This window comes from Mustela nigripes, chromosome 12 (assembly GCF_022355385.1).
Source record: "Mustela nigripes isolate SB6536 chromosome 12, MUSNIG.SB6536, whole genome shotgun sequence".
In the NCBI taxonomy this organism is placed as follows: Eukaryota; Metazoa; Chordata; class Mammalia; order Carnivora; family Mustelidae; genus Mustela; species Mustela nigripes.
The window spans coordinates 149,094,605-149,114,568 of NC_081568.1; the positions used below are offsets into that span (position 1 = coordinate 149,094,605).

General features: G+C 42.2%; 1 protein-coding gene across 4 annotated transcripts in view; it reads right to left on the bottom strand.

Annotated features, from left to right (window-relative positions):
* Window positions 1-980: 980 nt before the first annotated feature.
* PGBD2 (piggyBac transposable element derived 2) overlaps window positions 981-19,964 on the bottom strand; it is a 39,061-nt gene continuing 20,077 nt past the window's right edge. For 2 of the 4 annotated variants that reach the window (XM_059416243.1, XM_059416245.1), the window contains 2 exons: window positions 18,602-18,663; window positions 981-2,970 (listed from right to left, as the gene is read on the bottom strand). In XM_059416243.1, the coding sequence (XP_059272226.1) occupies window positions 1,221-2,970; window positions 18,602-18,618 (1,767 nt within the window). In that variant the 5' untranslated portion in view covers window positions 18,619-18,663 and the 3' untranslated portion in view covers window positions 981-1,220. Of the gene's footprint in view, window positions 2,974-18,601; window positions 18,664-19,964 lie in introns of all 4 variants that reach the window. The other 2 variants (XM_059416241.1, XM_059416242.1) reach the window with 1 other exon arrangement.

The window sequence follows — 19,964 nt, forward strand, 5'->3', positions numbered from 1 at the left end:
TACAGAATAATCTTTTTTTACAAAGATGCACATTTTTTGCCTTATTTACTATTTTTTAAAAGATTATTTATTTGAGAGAAAGTATAAGCAGGAGGCTGAGGCAGAGGGAGAGGGAGAAGAAACTCCCCACTGAGCAGGGAGCCTGATATGGGGTTTGATCCCAGGACCCTGGGATCAGGACCTGAGCCAAAGGCAGACTCTTAACAGACTGAGCCACCTAGGTGTCCCTAAATGTAATAATTTAGAATGTATTTTCTCCATCTGCATTTTAACTTTGGTAATGAATGACAATGTTAGTTCTGTACAGCAGAATATGTGCCCCCTCTTAAATTTGTGCTGTTGTAGAAAGTTCTTTCCCAAATAAAGAGAAGACATTCAACATCCTTTCTTTGATTTCTGATAGTTCCAAATTTTTACATGTGTTTCTTTAAATCTTCTGGAATATATTTCACTATTTTTCAATATAAAATATTTTCTATGTTTCAAAACTTAATCCCAAACTTCAGAATTTATACAGGTAGAATTTAAATCAATGGGGAAATACACATATATTTTCATAAATGGAGCAAACCATAATTGTGGGGGGAAAACAGATTCCTATCTCACATTAGTTATAAAAATGGATTCCATAAAGCTATACTTGAATTAGGAAAATATTTTTATCAGAAAACACAAACTCTACAAATCTAGCCATCTGGATAAACACAAGGCAGATTATCTATCCCTGGACAGTTTGCTAGTGTTAAAGTGAAATAATGTGACAAAATATCCATCATCATATTAATACCATGCTTAGATACTATTGTCCTATCTTAGATTATAATCAATAGCATACAATTATAAAACTTTTTCAGTCTTCATGAAAGTTTCTCTAAGTTTTCGGCTGTATTTGATTTTCTTTACTAGGACTCAGCTATCATCTGGAGCAAGATTTTTATTTGAATAAAAAGGGGCCCATCATTGAAATAAATAACAGTATAGAGACTTAGAAACACTTATAATTATCAATATAAATAGTAACTTATGTTACATGTAGGCACCACAGAAGACAATAAAAATTTAACTGTAATGGAAATGATGGGGGGATACAAAAGCACATCATTAGGGATTCAGGTGTTCTCTTTTCCAATGCAAAACCCAGTGCTCCACGTACTGTATGTAACTGGCTGTGGGCATCTCACGAGCCAAGCTTCCAGAGGGCTCCCTCTGCCCACTGTGCATCACCGGATGTGGTACTCCCTGAAGCACTTGGCGTGGACGCCCTTCTGGCACTTTTCACAGCGGGTGTTGGTCTGCGAGTGGCAGAGGGCACACCGGGTCCTCTTGTCCTGGTGGACTATCCAGTGCCCAATCATGTCAAAGCGGCTCTCAGTTTCCAGCCGCCTGCTTCGCCGCCCCTGGGAGGACATGTCAGCATTGCTCTCCAGGTACACACAGGCCACGTACCTCCGGAAGGCCAGGAGGTCCACCTGGGCGTCGTGGCTGCAGATCCCGTGCAGCTGCCAGGCATTATTGAGAGCAGCATCGATGATGTAGCCGATGAAGCTTGAATACCACTTCATGCCACGGATTTTCACCTTGTACTTGGCAATGTTCTGGTCCATCCGACTAACACCCCCCACCTTCTCCTGGTACAGCTTCACCAGGGAGGGCTGATGGACCTGGGTCCGTGTCTTGGCTGCTCCCCTATGGTGGCCGGTGAGCCCCACGGGCTCTATGCCCACGGCATTGGAGCAGATGTTGACCATGCTGCTATCGTGCCAGCGGCACACGATAATCTCCTCACTCTCATCAACTTTATAATCAAATGAGCCCTTCTTCATTTTCTTCAGTTCTTTGGGATCTTTGAGGGGACATCGCTCAGTCTTGTACTCACGAACAGTTCCTGTGGCCTTCACCCCCTTTTTCCTCAAAATGGACATGAGTTTGACACTTGTAAAAACCTTGTTAAAGAATATGTGGTATGGCAGACAGCCACGCTCTTGCAGCGCGTCCACGAACTTGACCACCATACTACCCCCGAGGTCCAGGCCCCTGTGCGATTTGGTGAACAGCGTGCCCTGAGAGGGCTCAAACCACACCAGGTAGCCCCTGCTGGTTGTCCCACACCAGATCTTGTAGCCTAGCCGTGTGGGCTTCCCGGCACGCAGCTGCTTGGATCCCCGGTGCCCGAAGTACTCACACATGGACTCTCCGAAGCTGTAGAACTCTTCCAGGGGCGCGTGCTTCTGGAAATTGCGATTCATCCGGACAATGAGAGGCCTGACTTTGGCAAACCTGTCGCTTTCATCCAGCTCAGTGTTATCTGCAAAATGCAGGTATGAGAAGATCAGTTCAAATCTGTCCCTTCTTATTGCATCAGCCACAAGATGATGATGTGAATCAGGGGATGTTTCCCAAAACATCCTTCTCCTCGGATAGGATATATACCCACTTAAAATCAAAATGCCCAAAACACACTTTAATTCCTGGGCTGTGAGCCCAAGGTTGACATTTTTCTGCCAAGCATAACGATTGGTTTCATTAACAATGAAATTAATTGTTCCTTCATCAAAGAACAACTCGAAGAGGCCCACAGGACTCAGTTCCTGGCTTCTGAGATCCTCTATGTGAGGATCTGATGCCGTCCAACTGCTGAAGTCAGGTCGGATATCTCTTTTCGTCCAAATACGCTGAGGCTCCACCATGACCTTCTGCCGCTTCGTGGCCGGCGACAGGTCCTCCTCCTCCTCGGTGCCAGAATCCTCAGGCACCACAAAGGCATGCAGGATGCTGCCTGGCAGGTGGGAGCCTCGCCGGCCATCTTCGTCACCAGAGTCCTCATCAGTGAAGTCCCCTGAGGCATTGTCTGGAGGCGCAATGAAGATCTCCTCCCGGCTGTGGCCAGACTCATCCTCCTCCAGTGCATTCAGGACCTCCAGCAGCTTTGTAGACTTTGACTTTGAACCGGCTCTACTCCCAACAGTAAAGCTGCTGCAACGACATCAAACAAAATGTGGAGCAGAGACAATGCGTCAGCAGAAAACTCTGTTCAAGGACCGCCTGAGAGGACAGCGCTCCTGCCAGAGTCCCGAGCCTCAACAGTATCCCAGACCCAGCACCACCAGGCCCAGGGCCAGGTAAGGGGATTTTTCAGACCAGCACACATTACTCTTTCACGCACAAATGTATTTCAAGGGGAGGCATTCTAAAGAGACATTTGGTTCTTTCCTTCTTAAAGTGTTTTGCATAGAGGATGCCCTCTAGGGATAAATTCAGGAACTGTGGCCATCTCCCAGGTAACAGTGAGGAGCCCCAGGAGCCTGGGCTATACAAGTCACACCCACTGGTGTCCTCTGACTCAGTGGCCCCAGGGGCTCTCCTTTCATCCCACCGTCTGACCTGGGTCTTCCCTTTCCCTTATTAAGTTAGCAGTTACAAGTTTCCTGTTTCCCAAGTTCTCAAACTCTCCCTACTGGAACTCCCACTACCCCAGTATAGGACCTGAGCAGATTCAGAGAGATTTTCAGATGGCTCCCTTGACATCAGACATCTTACTATCTCCTAGCTGCAATTCAGAAGCCAAACAGACTCAGGAAATGTGGAAACTCCTGCTATCCTGACTCTCCCTGCATAGGTGGGAACTAATCGGATGCCAAGAGACACTTTTATTTCATGAGCAGCAACCATGAGAAGGCACTTCCCAGGGACAGGCAGTAGGCACACTCCCCTCCTGACCTGCACAGCAACTGTTCTAACTGGAGGAGGAAGAGGACAGTTCAACAAACAAGTAGCTATGCAGGATGGCACCAGGCCGTGAAAGGGGGATCCTGGATAAGGGACAGAGAATATAGTGGAAGAGGAGGACTGGAGTTGCTATTTTACATGGATGATGAGTGAAGGCTTACAACGTGGGGGCCTGAAAAAGAGAGTGAGGCTTACAGACAGCTAGAGAAAGGGTGTCTCAGGCACAGAGAAAGAACTACAGGTACAAGGCCCTGAGCCTGAAGGCACTTGCTCTCTGTAAACAGCAAGGAGGCTTCAGAGGTAAGAAGAGGAGGAGAGCAGAGCTCTAGAGGCTCTCGTCAGGACATTCTGTTGTATTTGGCTGTCACGGGAAGCCCTCTAGAGTGGAAGGAGCAGGGCAGTGAGGCCTCATAACTGTGGCTGTGAGAGTAGACAGGGCAGGGAAGGTAGGCACTAAGGCTGCCCTGTGCCACTCTGGCCCAACCTCCTCAGGAGAAGAATTTCAACCAGAGGGAGGACACTGGCTTTACCACAGAAGTGAATTCTCTGCAGACCTGCCCTTGGACTTCGGAGTTCAAACCACATTAGAGACTCACTCGAACCTCACGTCCTGGACATTGACTCCATCAGCCTCTGTGCTTGAAGCCAGGGCACAGGAGGTGTGACCTTAGGGGAAGTAAGATACTTCTCATGCTCTGTGTGGGCCAGGAAGGGAGAGAAAAACTGAAGCTCCAGGTCCCAGGGATCTCGGACAGCGGGTCTTGGGGGACAGTAGCCATTGACACAAGTCCTCTAGCCTCTCCTGGTTTGTAGCAGCAGATTCAGGCCTCCCACCAGTCTCACTACCGAAGCTGCTGTTTGCAGCCCTGCCCACCAGACACCCTCTGCACATGGCTCTTCAGACTCCTGGAGAAGGGGAGGAGGGATAAAGATGAAGGAGTAGTAGGGAGCCCCTATGTTTTCCTTGTCCCTGGAACACAGCTAGATAAATATCAAATCATTCTGAACACCCAAGAAATCAATCAGAGGACCGAAAAAAACAAAGTGCACAACTAGAGGGAGAAAAGAGGCTATACTGTGGAAGGTAGGAAGTGTGAAGACAGGATCTGGGAGAGGAAAGAATTGTGGATGGTGGGGAGGGGAGGGAGCCCTGATCAGGGAGATAGGAGAGAAAGTATGTGGGAGAGTACATGTGGAGGGCACTGCACAAGAAAAACATTTCCCCAAAACCACTGAGGGGAAAAAAACGAGCTTCTTAGAAGCAGTTGCGCTAAAAGTCTGAAGGGTTAGGGGTCCACACTCTCACCAAGGCTGGAGCCTGGCCAGCATAGAGGTGCTCCTGTGGAGAAGGAGGGCAAAAACCCAGGAGTACTCTTTTTGGAGTGCATTTGGGAGAGGTGGAACTGCCTTTCCAGGGACAAAACAGCCAGCAACACCAGTGAGCTGCCCTGCCCATGACCATAGGAGCAGAGGCAGCTTCTGAGTACAGCTAACCTGGGCATTGGCTTTTGTGTTACATTTTACCATGAACTCCAAGTCACTGCACGTTTGGGTGACTGTCCTTCACAGATGAAGCGGCACCAGCCACAGTGTGGCTAGACACTTCCCTGGAGGATTAGTGCAGGTCCATGCTACACTAGATCCTGAAAATGTGGAGTACTAAAACCCAGCCAGCATGCCTGAGATGGCCACTGGGTGGGCCAAGAGCTCAGACACAGGGTGAAGGTAGGGATGTGAGGGAAGTCAGGGACTAATGAGGGGAGATTGTTCCCTCTTCTGTGAGAGTTTCCCTGAATAGCAGTGAGCACGAACTCCCATCTCCAGGGAACAAAGAGTGGGGTGACGCTATTTTTATGGGCCGCCATCTGCCCCAGTCAGCACTGGCGGACTTCAGTGAGCAGTACAGCGCACACAGTGGAGGCCTGACACACTCTCCTAAGCTCTAGGTGCTTTTTCACTAGGGCAAGTGTTATGGAGAACCAGAGGAGGGGCTGGGTCTCTCTCCCAGAAAACCAGTGCAAATTCCCCACACCCAAGTCTACCAAACATAGATTAAAACAAAACCAGCTCTAGTGGATACTGGATCCAGCCTTTTGTCTGTTTTTTTCAAGATTTTATTTATTTATTTGAGGGGAAGGGGAGCAGAGCAGGGGGAGGGGCAGAGGGAGAAGCAGACTCCCCACTGAGCAGGGAATCTGATGTGAGACTCGACCCCAGGACCCTGGGATCCTGACCTGAGCTGAAGGGAGCCACTTAACCAACTGACACATCCAGTCACCCCTGGCTCTAGCCTTTTTAACAGGAAGACCACAGCACACCTAGTTCAGACTCACCTCACACTGGACAAGGGTCAAACACTCCTCATTGAAAGTAGGGTGAAACATTGTAGAGAACTGACCTGAGGGAAAAAGCGGTCAAAACACAGCAGCAGGGGTGCCTGGGTGGTTCAGTGGGCTAAGCCTCTGCCTTTAGCTCAGGTCATGATTTCAGGGCCCTGGGATCAAACCCCGCATCGGGCTCTCTGCTCAGTGGGGAACCTACTTCCCCTCTCTCCTTCTCTGCCTTCCTCTCTGCCTACTTGTGATCTCTGTCTGTCAAATAAATAAATAAAATCTTAAAAAAAAAAAAAAGAAACAAAAACAGCAGCAGAGTGCTCAAAGCACACACCAGAAATACTTCCTGAAGGGCCAGGCCCTGGTCAGTATGTGACCTCTTTCTTTTCTTTTTTTTTTTTTAAATGACTTCTTAATGTAGTCATTACTCCCATGAGGAGGAAACATAAAGACTTTCCTACACGGAAGACAGAGACTGAGGCAAAAATGCCAAGGAGGAAGAACTCATACCAAAAGAAAGAACAAGAAAAAGTCACAGCTAGGGATCTATTCAAAACAGATATAAGTAGTATGCCTGACCCAGATTTTAAAACAACAATCATAAGGATACTAGCTGGGCCTGAGAAAGGTATGGAAGACACCAGAGAATCCTTTACCACAGAGGTAAGACTAAAAACTAGTCAGTATGAAATAAAAAAATACTATAACTGAGATGCAAAACCAATTAGATATAATGACAAGGATGGAAGAAGCAGAAGAATAAATAAGTGATATAAAAAATAATATTATAGAAAACAATGAAGCTGAAAAGAGGGAAAGAAAAATACTAGATGACATATGTACACTTAGGGAATGCAGCGACATCATAAAGCACACAACATTCATATCATAGGAGTCCCAAAAGAATTAGAGAAAGAGGAAAGAAGGTTTACTTGAGGAAATTATAGTTGAAAAATGTCCCTAATCTGGTGAAGGAAACAGACATCCAAATCCAAGAGGCACAGAGAACTTGGAACAAAATTGACAAAAGCAGGGCAACACCAGGATATAGTGTAGTAAAATCTGCAAAACAGAGAGATAAGGGAAACATCCTGAGAATAGCAAGGGAAAAGAAATCTCTAAATTACAAGGGAAGACATATAAAGTTAGCAGCAGACCTACCCACAGAAATGTAACAGGCCAGAAGAGAGATGCATGATATATTCAATGTGCTCAATGGGAAATATATGCAGCCAAAAATACTTTATCCAGCAAAGCTGTCATTTAGAATAGAAGGAGAGAGAGTTTATCAGACAAATAAAAACTAAAGGAGTTCATGACCACTAAATCAGCCCTGCAAGAAATATTAAAGGAGACCCTTTGAGAAGGAAATAAATACCACAAGCAATAAAAACAGTAAAGAAACAGAGAAAATCTACAGGAACAGTGACTTTACGAATAACACAATGGCACTAAATTCATATCTATCAATACTCACTCTGAATGTAAACAAACTAAATGCTCCTGTCAATAGACACAAGTATCAGAATGGATAAAAAACAATATCCATCTCTATGCTGCCTATAAGAAACTCACTTTGGACCTAAAGACACTTGTAGATTGAAAGTGAGGGGATGGAGACCCATCTATCTTGCTGAGGGACATCAAAAGAAAGCTGGTGTTACGATACTTAAATGAGACAAGCTAGATTTTAAACTAAAGACTGTAACAAGAGATGAAAAAGGACACTATTATAAAGGGGTCTTATCAACAAGAACATCTAATAACTATACATATCTATGCCACCCCAATTTGGAGTACCCAGATATAAAAATTAATTAGTACAGTAATATTAAGGGACTTTAAACAGCCCATTTATAACAAAAGACAGATTATCTAAGCAGGAAATCAACAAGGAAACAATGGCTTTAAATAACAAACTGGACCAGATGGATGTAACAGATATATTCCAAACATTTCTTCCAAAAGCATCAGAATACACATTCTTTTTGAGTGCAAATGGAACATTCTCCAGAAGAGATCACATGCTGGGTTACAAAAAACGGCCTCAACAAATACAAAAGGACTGAGATCATACCACACATATTTTCTCACCACAACGCTATGAAAGTTGAAGTTTACCACAACAAAAAGTATCGAAAAACCACATAGAGGTTAAAGAGCTCCATAAGAATGAATGGGGTAGAGGAGGAGTCAAGATGGCGGGGAAGTAGCAGGCTGAGACTACTTCAGGAGCAGGAGATCAGCTAGATAGCTTATCTAAAGATTGCAAAATACCTGCAAATCCATCGGCAGATCTAAGAGAAGAAGAACAGCAATTCTAGAAACAGAAAAACAACCACTTTCTGAAAGGTAGGACTGGCGGAAAAGTGAATCCAAAGCGACGGGAAGATAGACCTGGGGGGGAGGGGCCGGCTCCCAGCAAGCAGCGGAGAAACGGAGCAACGGAGCACAAAATCAGGACTTTTAAAAGTCTGTTCCACTGAGGGACATCACTCCAGAGGCTAAACGGGGGCGAAGCCCACGCGGGGTCAGCGTGGCCTCAGGTCCTACAGGGTCACAGAAGGATCGGGGGTGTCTGAGTGTCCCAGAGCTTGCGGGTATTGGAACGGGAAAGCCGGCTACAGAGACAGAGCCGACAGTATGCTCACAGCTCAGGGTTACCTTGAACCGGTCGCAGGCTCAGTGAGCTCGGAGCGCAGCCGGAGGTCAGGCAGACGGGAGTTACTGGGCACTGTTCTCTGAGGGCGCACTGAAGAGTGGGGCCCCGGGCTCTCGGCTCCTCCAGGCCGGAGACCAGGAGGCCGCCATTTGTATTTCCGTCCTCCGGAACTCTAAGGAAAGCGCTCAGGGAACAAAAGCTCCTGAAAGCAAACCCGAGCGGATTACTCACCCGGGCCCCTGGTAAGGGTGGTGCAATTCTGCCTGGGGCAAAGACACTTGAGAATCACTACACCAGGCCCCTCCCCCAGAAGATCAACAAGAAATCCAGCCGAGACCAAGTTCACCTACCAAGGAGTGCGGTTTCAATACCAAGGAGAGCAGCAAAATTCCAGAGGAGGAGAAAGCAAAGCACGGAACTCATGGCTTTCTCCCTGTGATTTTTAGTCTTGCAGTTAATTTAATTTTTTTCTTATTCATTTTTTTCTCTTCTTCTGCTAAAATTTTAACTTTTACCCTTTCCTTTTTAAACGTTTTTTAACTAGTTTATCTAATATATATATATTTTCTTTTTTATACTTTTGTCTATTCGTTTTCTTTTTTTAATTCTTTTTTTTTCTTTCTTTCTATTTGAACCTCTTTTTATCCCCTTTCTCCCACCTCACGATTTGGGATCTCTTCTGATTTGGTTAAAGCATATTTTCCTGGGGTTGTTGCCACTCTTTTAGTATTTTACTTGCTCCTTCATATACTCTTATCTAGACAAAATGACAAGGCGGTGAAATTCACCACAAAAAAAAGAACAAGAAGCAGTATGAAGGCTAGGGACCTAATCAATACAGACATTGGTAATATGTCAGATCTAGAGTTCAGAATGACAATTCTCAAGGTTCTAGCCGGGCTCAAAAAGGCATGGAAGATATTAGAGAAACCCTCTCGGGAGATATAAAAGCACTTTCTGGAGAAATAAAAGAACTAAAATCTAACAAGTTGAAATCAAAAAAGCTATTAATGAGGTGCAATAAAAAATAGAGGCTCTCACTTCTAAGATAAATGAGGCAGAAGAAAGAATTAGCAATATAGAAGACCAAATGACAGAGAATAAAGAAGCTGAGCAAAAGAGGGACAAACAGCTACTGGACCACGAGAGGAGAATTCGAGAGATAAGTGACACCATAAGACGAAACAACATTAGAATAATTGGGATTCCAGAAGAAGAAGAGAGAGGGGAGCAGAAGGTATACTGGAGAGAATTATTGGGAAGACTTTCCCCAATATGGCAAAAGGACGAGCATCAAAATTCAGGAGGTTCAGAGAACGCCCCTCAAAATCAATAAGAATAGGCCCACACCCTGTCACCTAATAGTAAAATTTACAAGTCTTAGTGACAAAGAGAAAATCCTGAAAGCATCCCGGGAAAAGAAGTCTGTAACATACAATGGTAAAAATATTAGATTGGCAGCTGACTTATCCACAGAGACCTGGCAGGCCAGAAAGAGCTGGCATGATATTTTCAGAGCACTAAACGAGAAAAACATGAAGCCAAGAATACTATATCCAGCTAGGCTATCATTGAAAATAGAAGGAGAGATTAAAAGCTTCCAGGACAAACAAAAACTGAAACAATTTGCAAACACCAAACCAGCTCTACAGGAAATACTGAAAGGGGTTCTCTAAGCAAAGAGAGAGCCTACAAGTGGTAGATCAGAAAGGAACAGAGACCATATACAGTAACAGTCACCTTACAGGCAATACAATGGCACTAAATTCATATCTCTCAATAGTTACCCTGAATGTTAATGGGCTAAATGCCCCTGTCAAAAGACACAGGGTATCAGAATGGATAAAAAAACAAAACCCATCTATATGTTGCCTCCAAGAAACTCATTTTAAGCCCGAAGACACCTCCAGATTTAAAGTGAGGGGGTGGAAAAGAATTTACCATGCTAATGGACATCAGAAGAAAGCAGGAGTGGCAATCCTTATATCAGATCAATTAGATTTTAAGCCAAAGACTATAATAAGAGATGAGGAAGGACACTATATCATGCTCAAAGGGTCTGTCCAACAAGAAGATCTAACAATTTTAAATATCTATGCCCCCAACGTGGGAGCAGCCAACTATATAAACCAATTAATAACAAAATCAAAGAAATACATCAACAATAATACAATAATAGTAGGGGACTTTAACACTCCCCTCACTGAAATGGACAGATCATCCAAGCAAAATATCAGCAAGGAAATAAAGGCCTTAAACGACACACTGGACCAGATGGACATCACAGATATATTCAGAACATTTCATCCCAAAGCAAGAGAATACACATTCTTCTCTAGTGCACATGGAACATTCTCCAGAATAGATCACATCCTTGATCAATCAGGACTCAACCGGTATCAAAAGATTGGGATCATTCCCTGCATATTTTCAGACCACAATGCTCTGAAGCTATAACTCAACCACAAGAGTTTAACAAGTTTGGAAAGAACCCAAATACATGGAAACTAAACAGCATCCTTCTAAAGAATGAATGGGTCAACCGGGAAATTAAAGAAGAATTGAAAAAAATCGTGGAAACAAATGATAATGAAAATACAACGGTTCAAAATCTGTGGGACACAACAAAGGCAGTCTGAGAGGAAAATATATAGCGGTACAAGCCTTTCTCAAGAAACAAGAAAGGTCTCAGGTACACAACCTAACCCTACACCTAAAGGAGCTGGAGAAAGAACAAGAAAGAAACCCTAAGCCCAGCAGGAGAAGAGAAATCATAAAGATCAGAGCAGAAATCAATGAAATAGAAACCAAAAAAACAATAGAACAAATCAACGAAACTAGGAGCTGGTTCTTTGAAAGAATTAATAAAATTGATAAACCCCTGGCCCGACTTATCAAAAAGAAAAGAGAAAGGACCCAAATAAATAAAATCATGAATGAAAGAGGAGAGATCACAACTAACACCAAAGAAATACAAACTATTATAAGAACATACTATGTGCAACTCTATGCCAACAAATTTGACAATCTGCAAGAAATGGATACATTCCTAGAGACATATAAACTACCACAACTGAACCAGGAAGAAATAGAAAGCCTGAACAGACCATAACCAGTAAGGAGATTGAAACAGTCATTAAAAATCTCCAAACAAACAAAAGCCCAGAGCCAGACAGCTTCCCAGGGGAATTCTACATTTAAAGAAGAACTAATTCCTATTCTCCTGAAGCTGTTCCAAAAAATAGAAATGGAAGGAAAACTTCCAAACTCATTTTATGAGGCCAGCATTACATTGATCCCAAAACCAGACAAGGATCCCATCAAAAAAGAGAGCTATAGACCAATATCCTTGATGAACACAGATGCGAAAATTCTCACCAAAATACTAGCCAATAGGATTCAACAGTACATTAAAAGGATTATTCACCACGACCAAGTGGGATTTATTCCAGGGCTGCAAGGTTGGTTCAACATCCGCAAATCAGTCAATGTGATACAACACATCAATAAAAGTAAGAACAAGAACCATAGGATACTCTCAATAGATGCTGAAAAAGCATTTGACAAAGTACAGCATCCCTTCCTGATCAAAACTCTTCAAAGTGTAGGGATAGAGGGCACATACCTCAATATCATCAAAGCCATCTATGAAAAACCCACTGCAAATATCATTCGCAATGGAGAAAAACTGAAAGCTTTTCCGCTAAGGTCAGGAACACGGCAGGGATGTCCATTATCACCACTGCTATTCAACAGAGTATTAGAAGCCCTATCATCAGCAATCAGACAAAAAAAGAAATTAAAGGCATCCAAATCGGCAAAGAAGAAGTCAAATTATCACTCTTCGCAGATGATATGATACTATATGTGGAAAACCCAAAAGACTCCACTCCAAATCTACTAGAACTTGTACAGGAATTCAGTAAAGTGTCAGGATATAAAATCAATGCACATAAATCAGTTGCATTTCTCTACACCAACAACAAGACAGAAGAAAGAGAAATTAAGGAGTCAATCCCATTTACAGTTGCACCCAAAACCATAAGATACCTAGGAATAAACCTAACCAAAGAGGCACAGAATCTATACTCAGAAAACTATAAAGTACTCATGAAAGAAATTGAGGAAGACACAAAGAAATGGAAAAATGTTCCATGCTCCTGGATTGGAAGAATAAATATTGTGAAAATGTCTATGCTACCTAAAGCAATCTACACATTTAATGCAATTCCTATCAAAGTACCATCCATCTTTTTCAAAGAAATGGAACAAATAATTCTAAAATTTATATGGAACCAGAAAAGACCTCGAATAGCCAAAGGGATATTGAAAAAGAAAGCCAACGTTGGTGGCATCACAATTCTGGACTTCAAGCTCTATTACAAAGCTGTCATCATCAAGACAGCATGGTACTGGCACAAAAACAGACACATAGATCAATGGAACAGAATAGAGAGCCCAGAAATAGACCCTCAACTCTACGGTCAACTAATCTTCGACAAAGCAGGAAAGAATGTCCAATGGAAAAAAGACAGCCTCTTCAATAAATGGTGTTGGGAAAATTGGACAGCCACATGCAGAAAAATGAAATTGGACCATTTCCTTACACCACACACAAAAGTAGACTCAAAATGGATGAAGGACCTCAATGTGCAAAAGTAATCCATCAAAATCCTTGAGGAGAATACAGGCAGCAACCTCTTCGACCTCAGCCGCAGCAACATCTTCCTAGGAACAACGCCAAAGGCAAGGGAAGCAAGGGCAAAAATGAACTATTGGGATTTCATCAAGATCAAAAGCTTTTGCACAGCAAAGGAAACAGTTAACAAAATCAAAAGACAACTGACAGAATGGGAGAAGATATTTGCAAACGACATATCAGATAAAGGACTAGTGTCCAGAATCTATAAAGAACTTAGCAAACTCAACACCCAAAGAACAAATAATCCAATCAAGAAATGGGCAGAGGACATGAATAGATATTTCTGCAAAGAAGACATCCAGATGGCCAACAGACACATGAAAAAGTGCTCCATATCACTCGGCATCAGGGAAATACAAATCAAAACCACAATGAGAGATCACCTCACACCAGTCAGAATGGCTAAAATCAACAAGTCAGGAAATGACAGATGCTGGCGAGGGTGTGGAGAAAGGGGAACCCTCCTACACTGTTGGTGGGAATGCAAGCTGGTGCAGCCACTCTGGAAAACAGCATGGAGGTTCCTCAAAATGTTGAAAATAGAACTGCCCTATGACCCAGCAATTGCACTATTGGGTATTTACCCTAAAGATACAAACGTAGTGATCCAAAGGGGCACGTGCACCTGAAAGTTTATAGCAGCAATGTCCACAATAGCCAAACTATGGAAAGAACCTAGATGTCCATCAACAGATGAATGGATCAAGAAGATGTGGTATATATACACAATGGAATACTATGCAGCCATCAACAGAAATGAAATCTTGCCATTTGTGACATCATGGATGGAACTAGAGCGTATCATGCTTAGTGAAATAAGTCAAGCAGAGAAAGACAACTATCATATGATCTCCCTGATATGAGGAAGTGGTGATGCAACATGGCGGCTTAAGTGGGTAGGAGAAGAATAAATGAAACAAGATGGGATTGGGAGGGAGACAAACCATAAGTGACTCTTAATCTCACAAAACAAACTGAGGGTTGCTGGGGGGAGGGGGATTGAGAGAAGGGGGGTGGGGTTATGGACACTGGGGAGGGTATGTGCTTTGGTGAGTGCTGTGAAGTGTGTAAACCTGGTGATTCACAGACCTGTACCCCTGGGGATAAAAATATATGATTATAATAAATAAAAAATTAACAACGAAAAAGAATGAATGTGTTAATCACAAAATTAAAGAAATTAAAGAAAATAATTGGAAGAACAGATCAGTGAAAGTAGGAGCCGATTCTTTGAAAAAATCAGTAAGATTGATAAAACCCCAGCCACATTTACCACAGGAAAAAAAAAAAAAAGAGAGAGAGAGAGAGAATGAAAGGACCCAAATAAATAAAATCACAAATGCAAGAGGAGAGATCACAATTAATACCACAGAAGTGCAAACAATTATGAGAATATTATGAATACTAGTATGCCAAAAATTGGACAATCTGGAAGAAATGGATAAATTCCTAGAAACATATAAACACCAAAAGTGAATCAGGAAGAAATAGAAAATGTGAACAGACCCATAACCAGGAAATAAATTAAATCAGTAATCAAAAGTCTCCATCAGGGGCGCCTGGGTGGCTCAGTGGGTTAAAGCCTCTGCCTTCGGCTCAGGTCATGATCCCAGGGTCCTGGGATCAAGCCCCACATCGGGCTCTCTGCTCAGCAGGGAGCCTGCTTCCTCCCTCCTCTTTTCTCTGCCTGCCTCTCTGCCTACTTTTGATCTCTGTCTGTCAAATAAATAAATAAAAACCTTAAAAAAAAAAAACAAACTCCAACAAATGAAAGTCAGGGCTAGATGGTTTCTCAGGGAAATTCTACCAAACATTTAAGGAAGAATTAATATCTATTCTTCTCAAATTGTTCCAAAAAAAAAAAAAAAAAAAAAAAAAGAAAAGAAAGAAAGAAAAGAAATGAAGAAAACGTCCCCAAATCATCTATGAGGCCAGCATTATCTTGATCACAAAACCAGAGAAAGACCCCAATGAGGCCAATATCCCTGATGAACATGGATGGAAAAATTCTCAGCATACTAGGAAACTGAATCCAACACTACACTAAAAGAATCATTCAGCACAATCATGTGAGATTACTCCTGGGCTACAAGGATTGTCTGATATCCACAAAACATTCAATGTGATACATATTAATGAAGTAAAAGTCTGATCCTCTCAATAGATGGAAATAGATGGAATATTTTCCATCTCAATAGATGTTAAAATAAATTTGACAAAGTACAATATCCATTCTTGATAAAAACCCTCCATAAAATTGGGATACCTCATATCTCAACATCATAAAGGCCATGTATGAAAGACTCAACTAATATCATCCTCAGTAGGGACAAATAGAGATTTTCCTCCAAGGTCAGGAACAAAACAGGGATGTCTACTTTCACCAGTATTATTTAAAATAGTACCAGAAGTCCTAGCCTCAGCAATCAGACAACAAAAACAAATTAAAGGCATTCAATTCTGCAAAGCAGTCCAACTTTCACTATTTGCAGACAACATGATGCTCTATTTAGGAAACCCAAAAGACTCCAGGAAAATAAATGCTGGAACTGATAAATTCAGCAAAGTTACAGGATACAAAATCGATGTAGAAATCTTTTACATTTCTATATACCAATAATGAAGCAGCAGAAAAAGAAATCAAGGAATTGATCCCATTTACAACTGCACCAAAACAATCAGATACCTAGGAATAAACCTAACCGAAGAGGTAAAAGATCTGTAACTCTGAACTATAGAACACTTCTGAAAGAAATTGAGGAAGACACAAAGAAATGGGAAAACATTCCATGCTCATAGATTAGAAGAACAAATGGGAAAATGTTTATACTACCCAGAGCAAACTATACATTTAATGCAATCCCCATCAAAATACCAGAGGTAGTTTTCACAGAGCTAGAACAAACAATAGTAAAATTTGTATGGAACCACAATAGACCCCAAATAGCCAAAGCAATCTTGAAAAACAAAACCAAAGCTGGAGGCTCACAATTTTGGACTTTAAACTATATTACAAAGCAGTAATCATCAAGACAGTATGATATTTGCACAACAGCAAACACACAGATCAATGGAACACAAGAGAGAACCCAGAAATGGACATAGCCCTATATGGTCAACTAATTTTGACAAAGCAGGAAGGAATATCCAATGGAAAAAAGAAAGTCTCTTCAACAAATGGTATTGGGAAAATTGGACAGCCACAAGGAGAAGAATAAAACTGAGTCACTTTCTTACACCATATGTAAAAATAAACTCAAAGTGGGTGAAAAACCTCAATGTGAGACAGGAATCCATCAAAATCCTTGAGGAGAACACAGGCAGCAACCTCTTTGACCTGGGTCATAGCAACTTCTTTCTAGACATGTCTCCAAAGGCAAGAGAAACAAAAGCAAAAATAAACTACTGGGTCTTCATCAAGATTAAAAGCTTATGCACAGTGAAGAAAACAATCCCTAAAACTAAAAGGTAACCTACAGAATGGGAGAATATGTTTCTAAATGACATAGCTGATAAAGGGTTAGTATCCAAAATCTATAAAGAACTTATCAAACTCAATACCCCAAAATCAAATAATCCAGTTAAGAAATGGGGCAGAAGATGTGAATAGACATTCTCCCAGAGAAGGCATCCAGCTGGCTAACAGACACATGAAAAGATGCTCAACAACACTCAACATCAAGGAAATACAAATCAAAATCATGAGGAGATACTATTCACACTTGTCATAGTGATTAAAATTAACAACACCAGGAACAGATGTTGGCAAGGATGCAGAGAAAGGGGAACCCTCTTGCACTGCTGGTGGGAAGGCAAATTGGTACAGCCCCTCTGTAAAATAGTATGGAGGTTCCTCAAAGAGTGAAAAATAAAACTACCCTATGATCCAGCAATTATACTACTAGGTAAATATACAAACTACTAGGTAAATATACAAACTACCAAGTAAATATACCCAAAGGATACAAAAATACTGGTCTAAGGGGCACATGAACCCCAGTATTTATAGCAGCACTATCAACAATAGCAAAACTATGAAAAGAGTCAAAAGTCTATGGATTTATGAATGGATAAAGATGGGGTGTGTGTAATGGAATATTACTCAGCCCTCAAAAAGATGTCTTCTCATTTGCAACAATGTGGATGGAACGAGAGGGGATTATGTATGCAAAGGAAAGTCAGAGAAAGACAAATACCATATGATTTCACTCATATATGGACTTTAAGGAAAAAAAAAACAGATGAACACAGGGGAAGGAACTAAAAAAGAGTGGGAAATATACCACAAGAGATTTTTTATTATAGAGAACAAACAGGCTTGCTGGAGGGGAAGTGGGCGGGGGATGGGGTAACTGGGTGATAGGTATTAGAGAAGGGTACTTGTTGTGAGGAGCACTGGGTGTTATATGTAAGTGATGGATCACTGAATTCTAGTCCTGAACCAGTATTATAGTATATGTTAACTACCTAAAATTTAAAGATTTTATTTATTTATTTGACAGAGAGAGAAATCACATGAAGACAGAGAGGCAGGCAGAGAGAAAAAGGAAAGCAGGCTCCCAGAAAGCCAGATGACCTGAGCTGAAGGCAGAGGCTTAACCCACTGAGCCACCCAGGTGCCCCTTAACTACCTAAAATTTAAATAAAAACTTGGGGGGGGGGGAAATAAAGCCTTGTTGAGTGGCAAAGCTTACAGGGACTAAGGCAGTCCAACAGCAACCACCTTGTGGATTATAAGGTGAGGAAGGGGTGTGGGGGTGGCGCAGTCAGTTAAGCGACCAACTGTTGGTTTCAGTTTGGGTCCTGATCTCAGGTTTGTGAGAATCAGCCTGGAGTGTGCTCTCCCTTTCCCCCTGCCCCTCCTGCTTGTGCTTTCTCTCACTCAAAAAATAAATAAATCTTAAAAAAATTAAAAAAAGAAGAGGAAAGTAAATCACATTTTTAGATACAAGGTAGACACTGGAGCTACAGAACAATACCCATACCACATACACTACCTTGTTCTGTCTCATCTTCTCTCCAATCTCCCTTTTCTCTTCTCTCTTCCTCCTTTTTCCTTCCTAGACACCAAATGCTTAGTGAGGCCAGCAGGGCCAAGAGCTAAAACTTTCATGGGCTTGGCCTTTCAAAAAGAGAGGCGTAATTACTTGCATAAAGCCATTCATCAAACACACTTACCTTGAAGTTGAAGCCATGATGAACTGGAAACATAGAGTTATGTATATGTGCAGTCAAAGAACCTGTAAGACAACAGAAGTTGATTTTCAAAAAAATCGTATCTTAATTAACAAGGCAATGGGACCTTTCCCACACTTTAAAGGAAGAAACATCTCTAGCTTAAGGTTCACCAGCAACCAGAGGGGGATGGACTGAATATACACAGGAGATGGTATCATCAACTGGCTAACTGGGGGTATAAACAATGAGCTCTCTACCTCACACCAAAATATATTGTAGGGCACAGTCTTCACCATCAGAGCTATTGGCATGTGGGCTGGATGAGTCTTTGTTGTGGAGGGCTATCCTCTGTATTATGGGAAGTTTAGTAGTTTTCCAGGCCTCTACCCACTAGATACCAGTAGAACACCGATCCCCCAGCTGTGGAATTCAGTTATGTTTCTAGACATTGCCATGTGTCCCATAGGGGACAAAACTGCACCTGGTTGACAACTATTATTCTCTATCAAGACTACCAATAGAGGGACACCTGGGTGGCTCAGTGGGTTAAAGCCTCTGCCTTCAGCTCGGGTCGTGATCCCGGGGTACTGGGATGGAGCCCCGCTTCGGGCTCTCTGCTCAGTGGGAGGCCTGCTTCCTCCTCTCTCTCTCTCTCTGCCTGCCTCTCTGCCTACTTGTGGTCTCTGTCTGTCGAAAAGATAAATAAAATCTTAAAAAAAAAAAAAGACTACCAACAGAACCTATTGTAATAATGGAAATATTTTCTACCAATGCTGCCCAATATGGTAGCCATGAGCCACATGTCGTTATTAAACACCTGATATATATGGTTAGTGTGACTAGGAAAATGAATTTTTAATTTTATGTAATTTTAATTAATTTCAATGAAAACAGTCACATGTGCTTTGGTCAGTGGCCACTGTATTAGACAGTGAAGTCCAAGATATATAAAGAACTAACTATGAAACATTTTCTTAACAACCAAGGGATCAACGAAAAAATTAAAGGGGAAGTTAAAAAGTACCTTGAGGGCTACCTAGGTGGCTCAGTTGGTTAAGCATTCAACTCCTGATTTCGGCTCAGGTCATGATCTCAGGATGGTGAGACTGAGCCCTGCATTGGGCTATGCACTGAGTGTGAAGCCTACTTAAGATTCTCTCTCTTGACTATGGACTCTGAAAAACAATCTGAGAGTTTTGAAGGGGCGGGGGATGGGAGGTTGGGGGAACCAGATGGTGGGTATTGGAGAGGGCACGGATTGCATAGAGCACTGGGTGTGGTGCAAAAGCAATGAATACTGTTATGCTGAAAATAAATAAAATAAAATAAAAAGATTCTCTCTCCCTTTCTTTCGGCCCTCTCC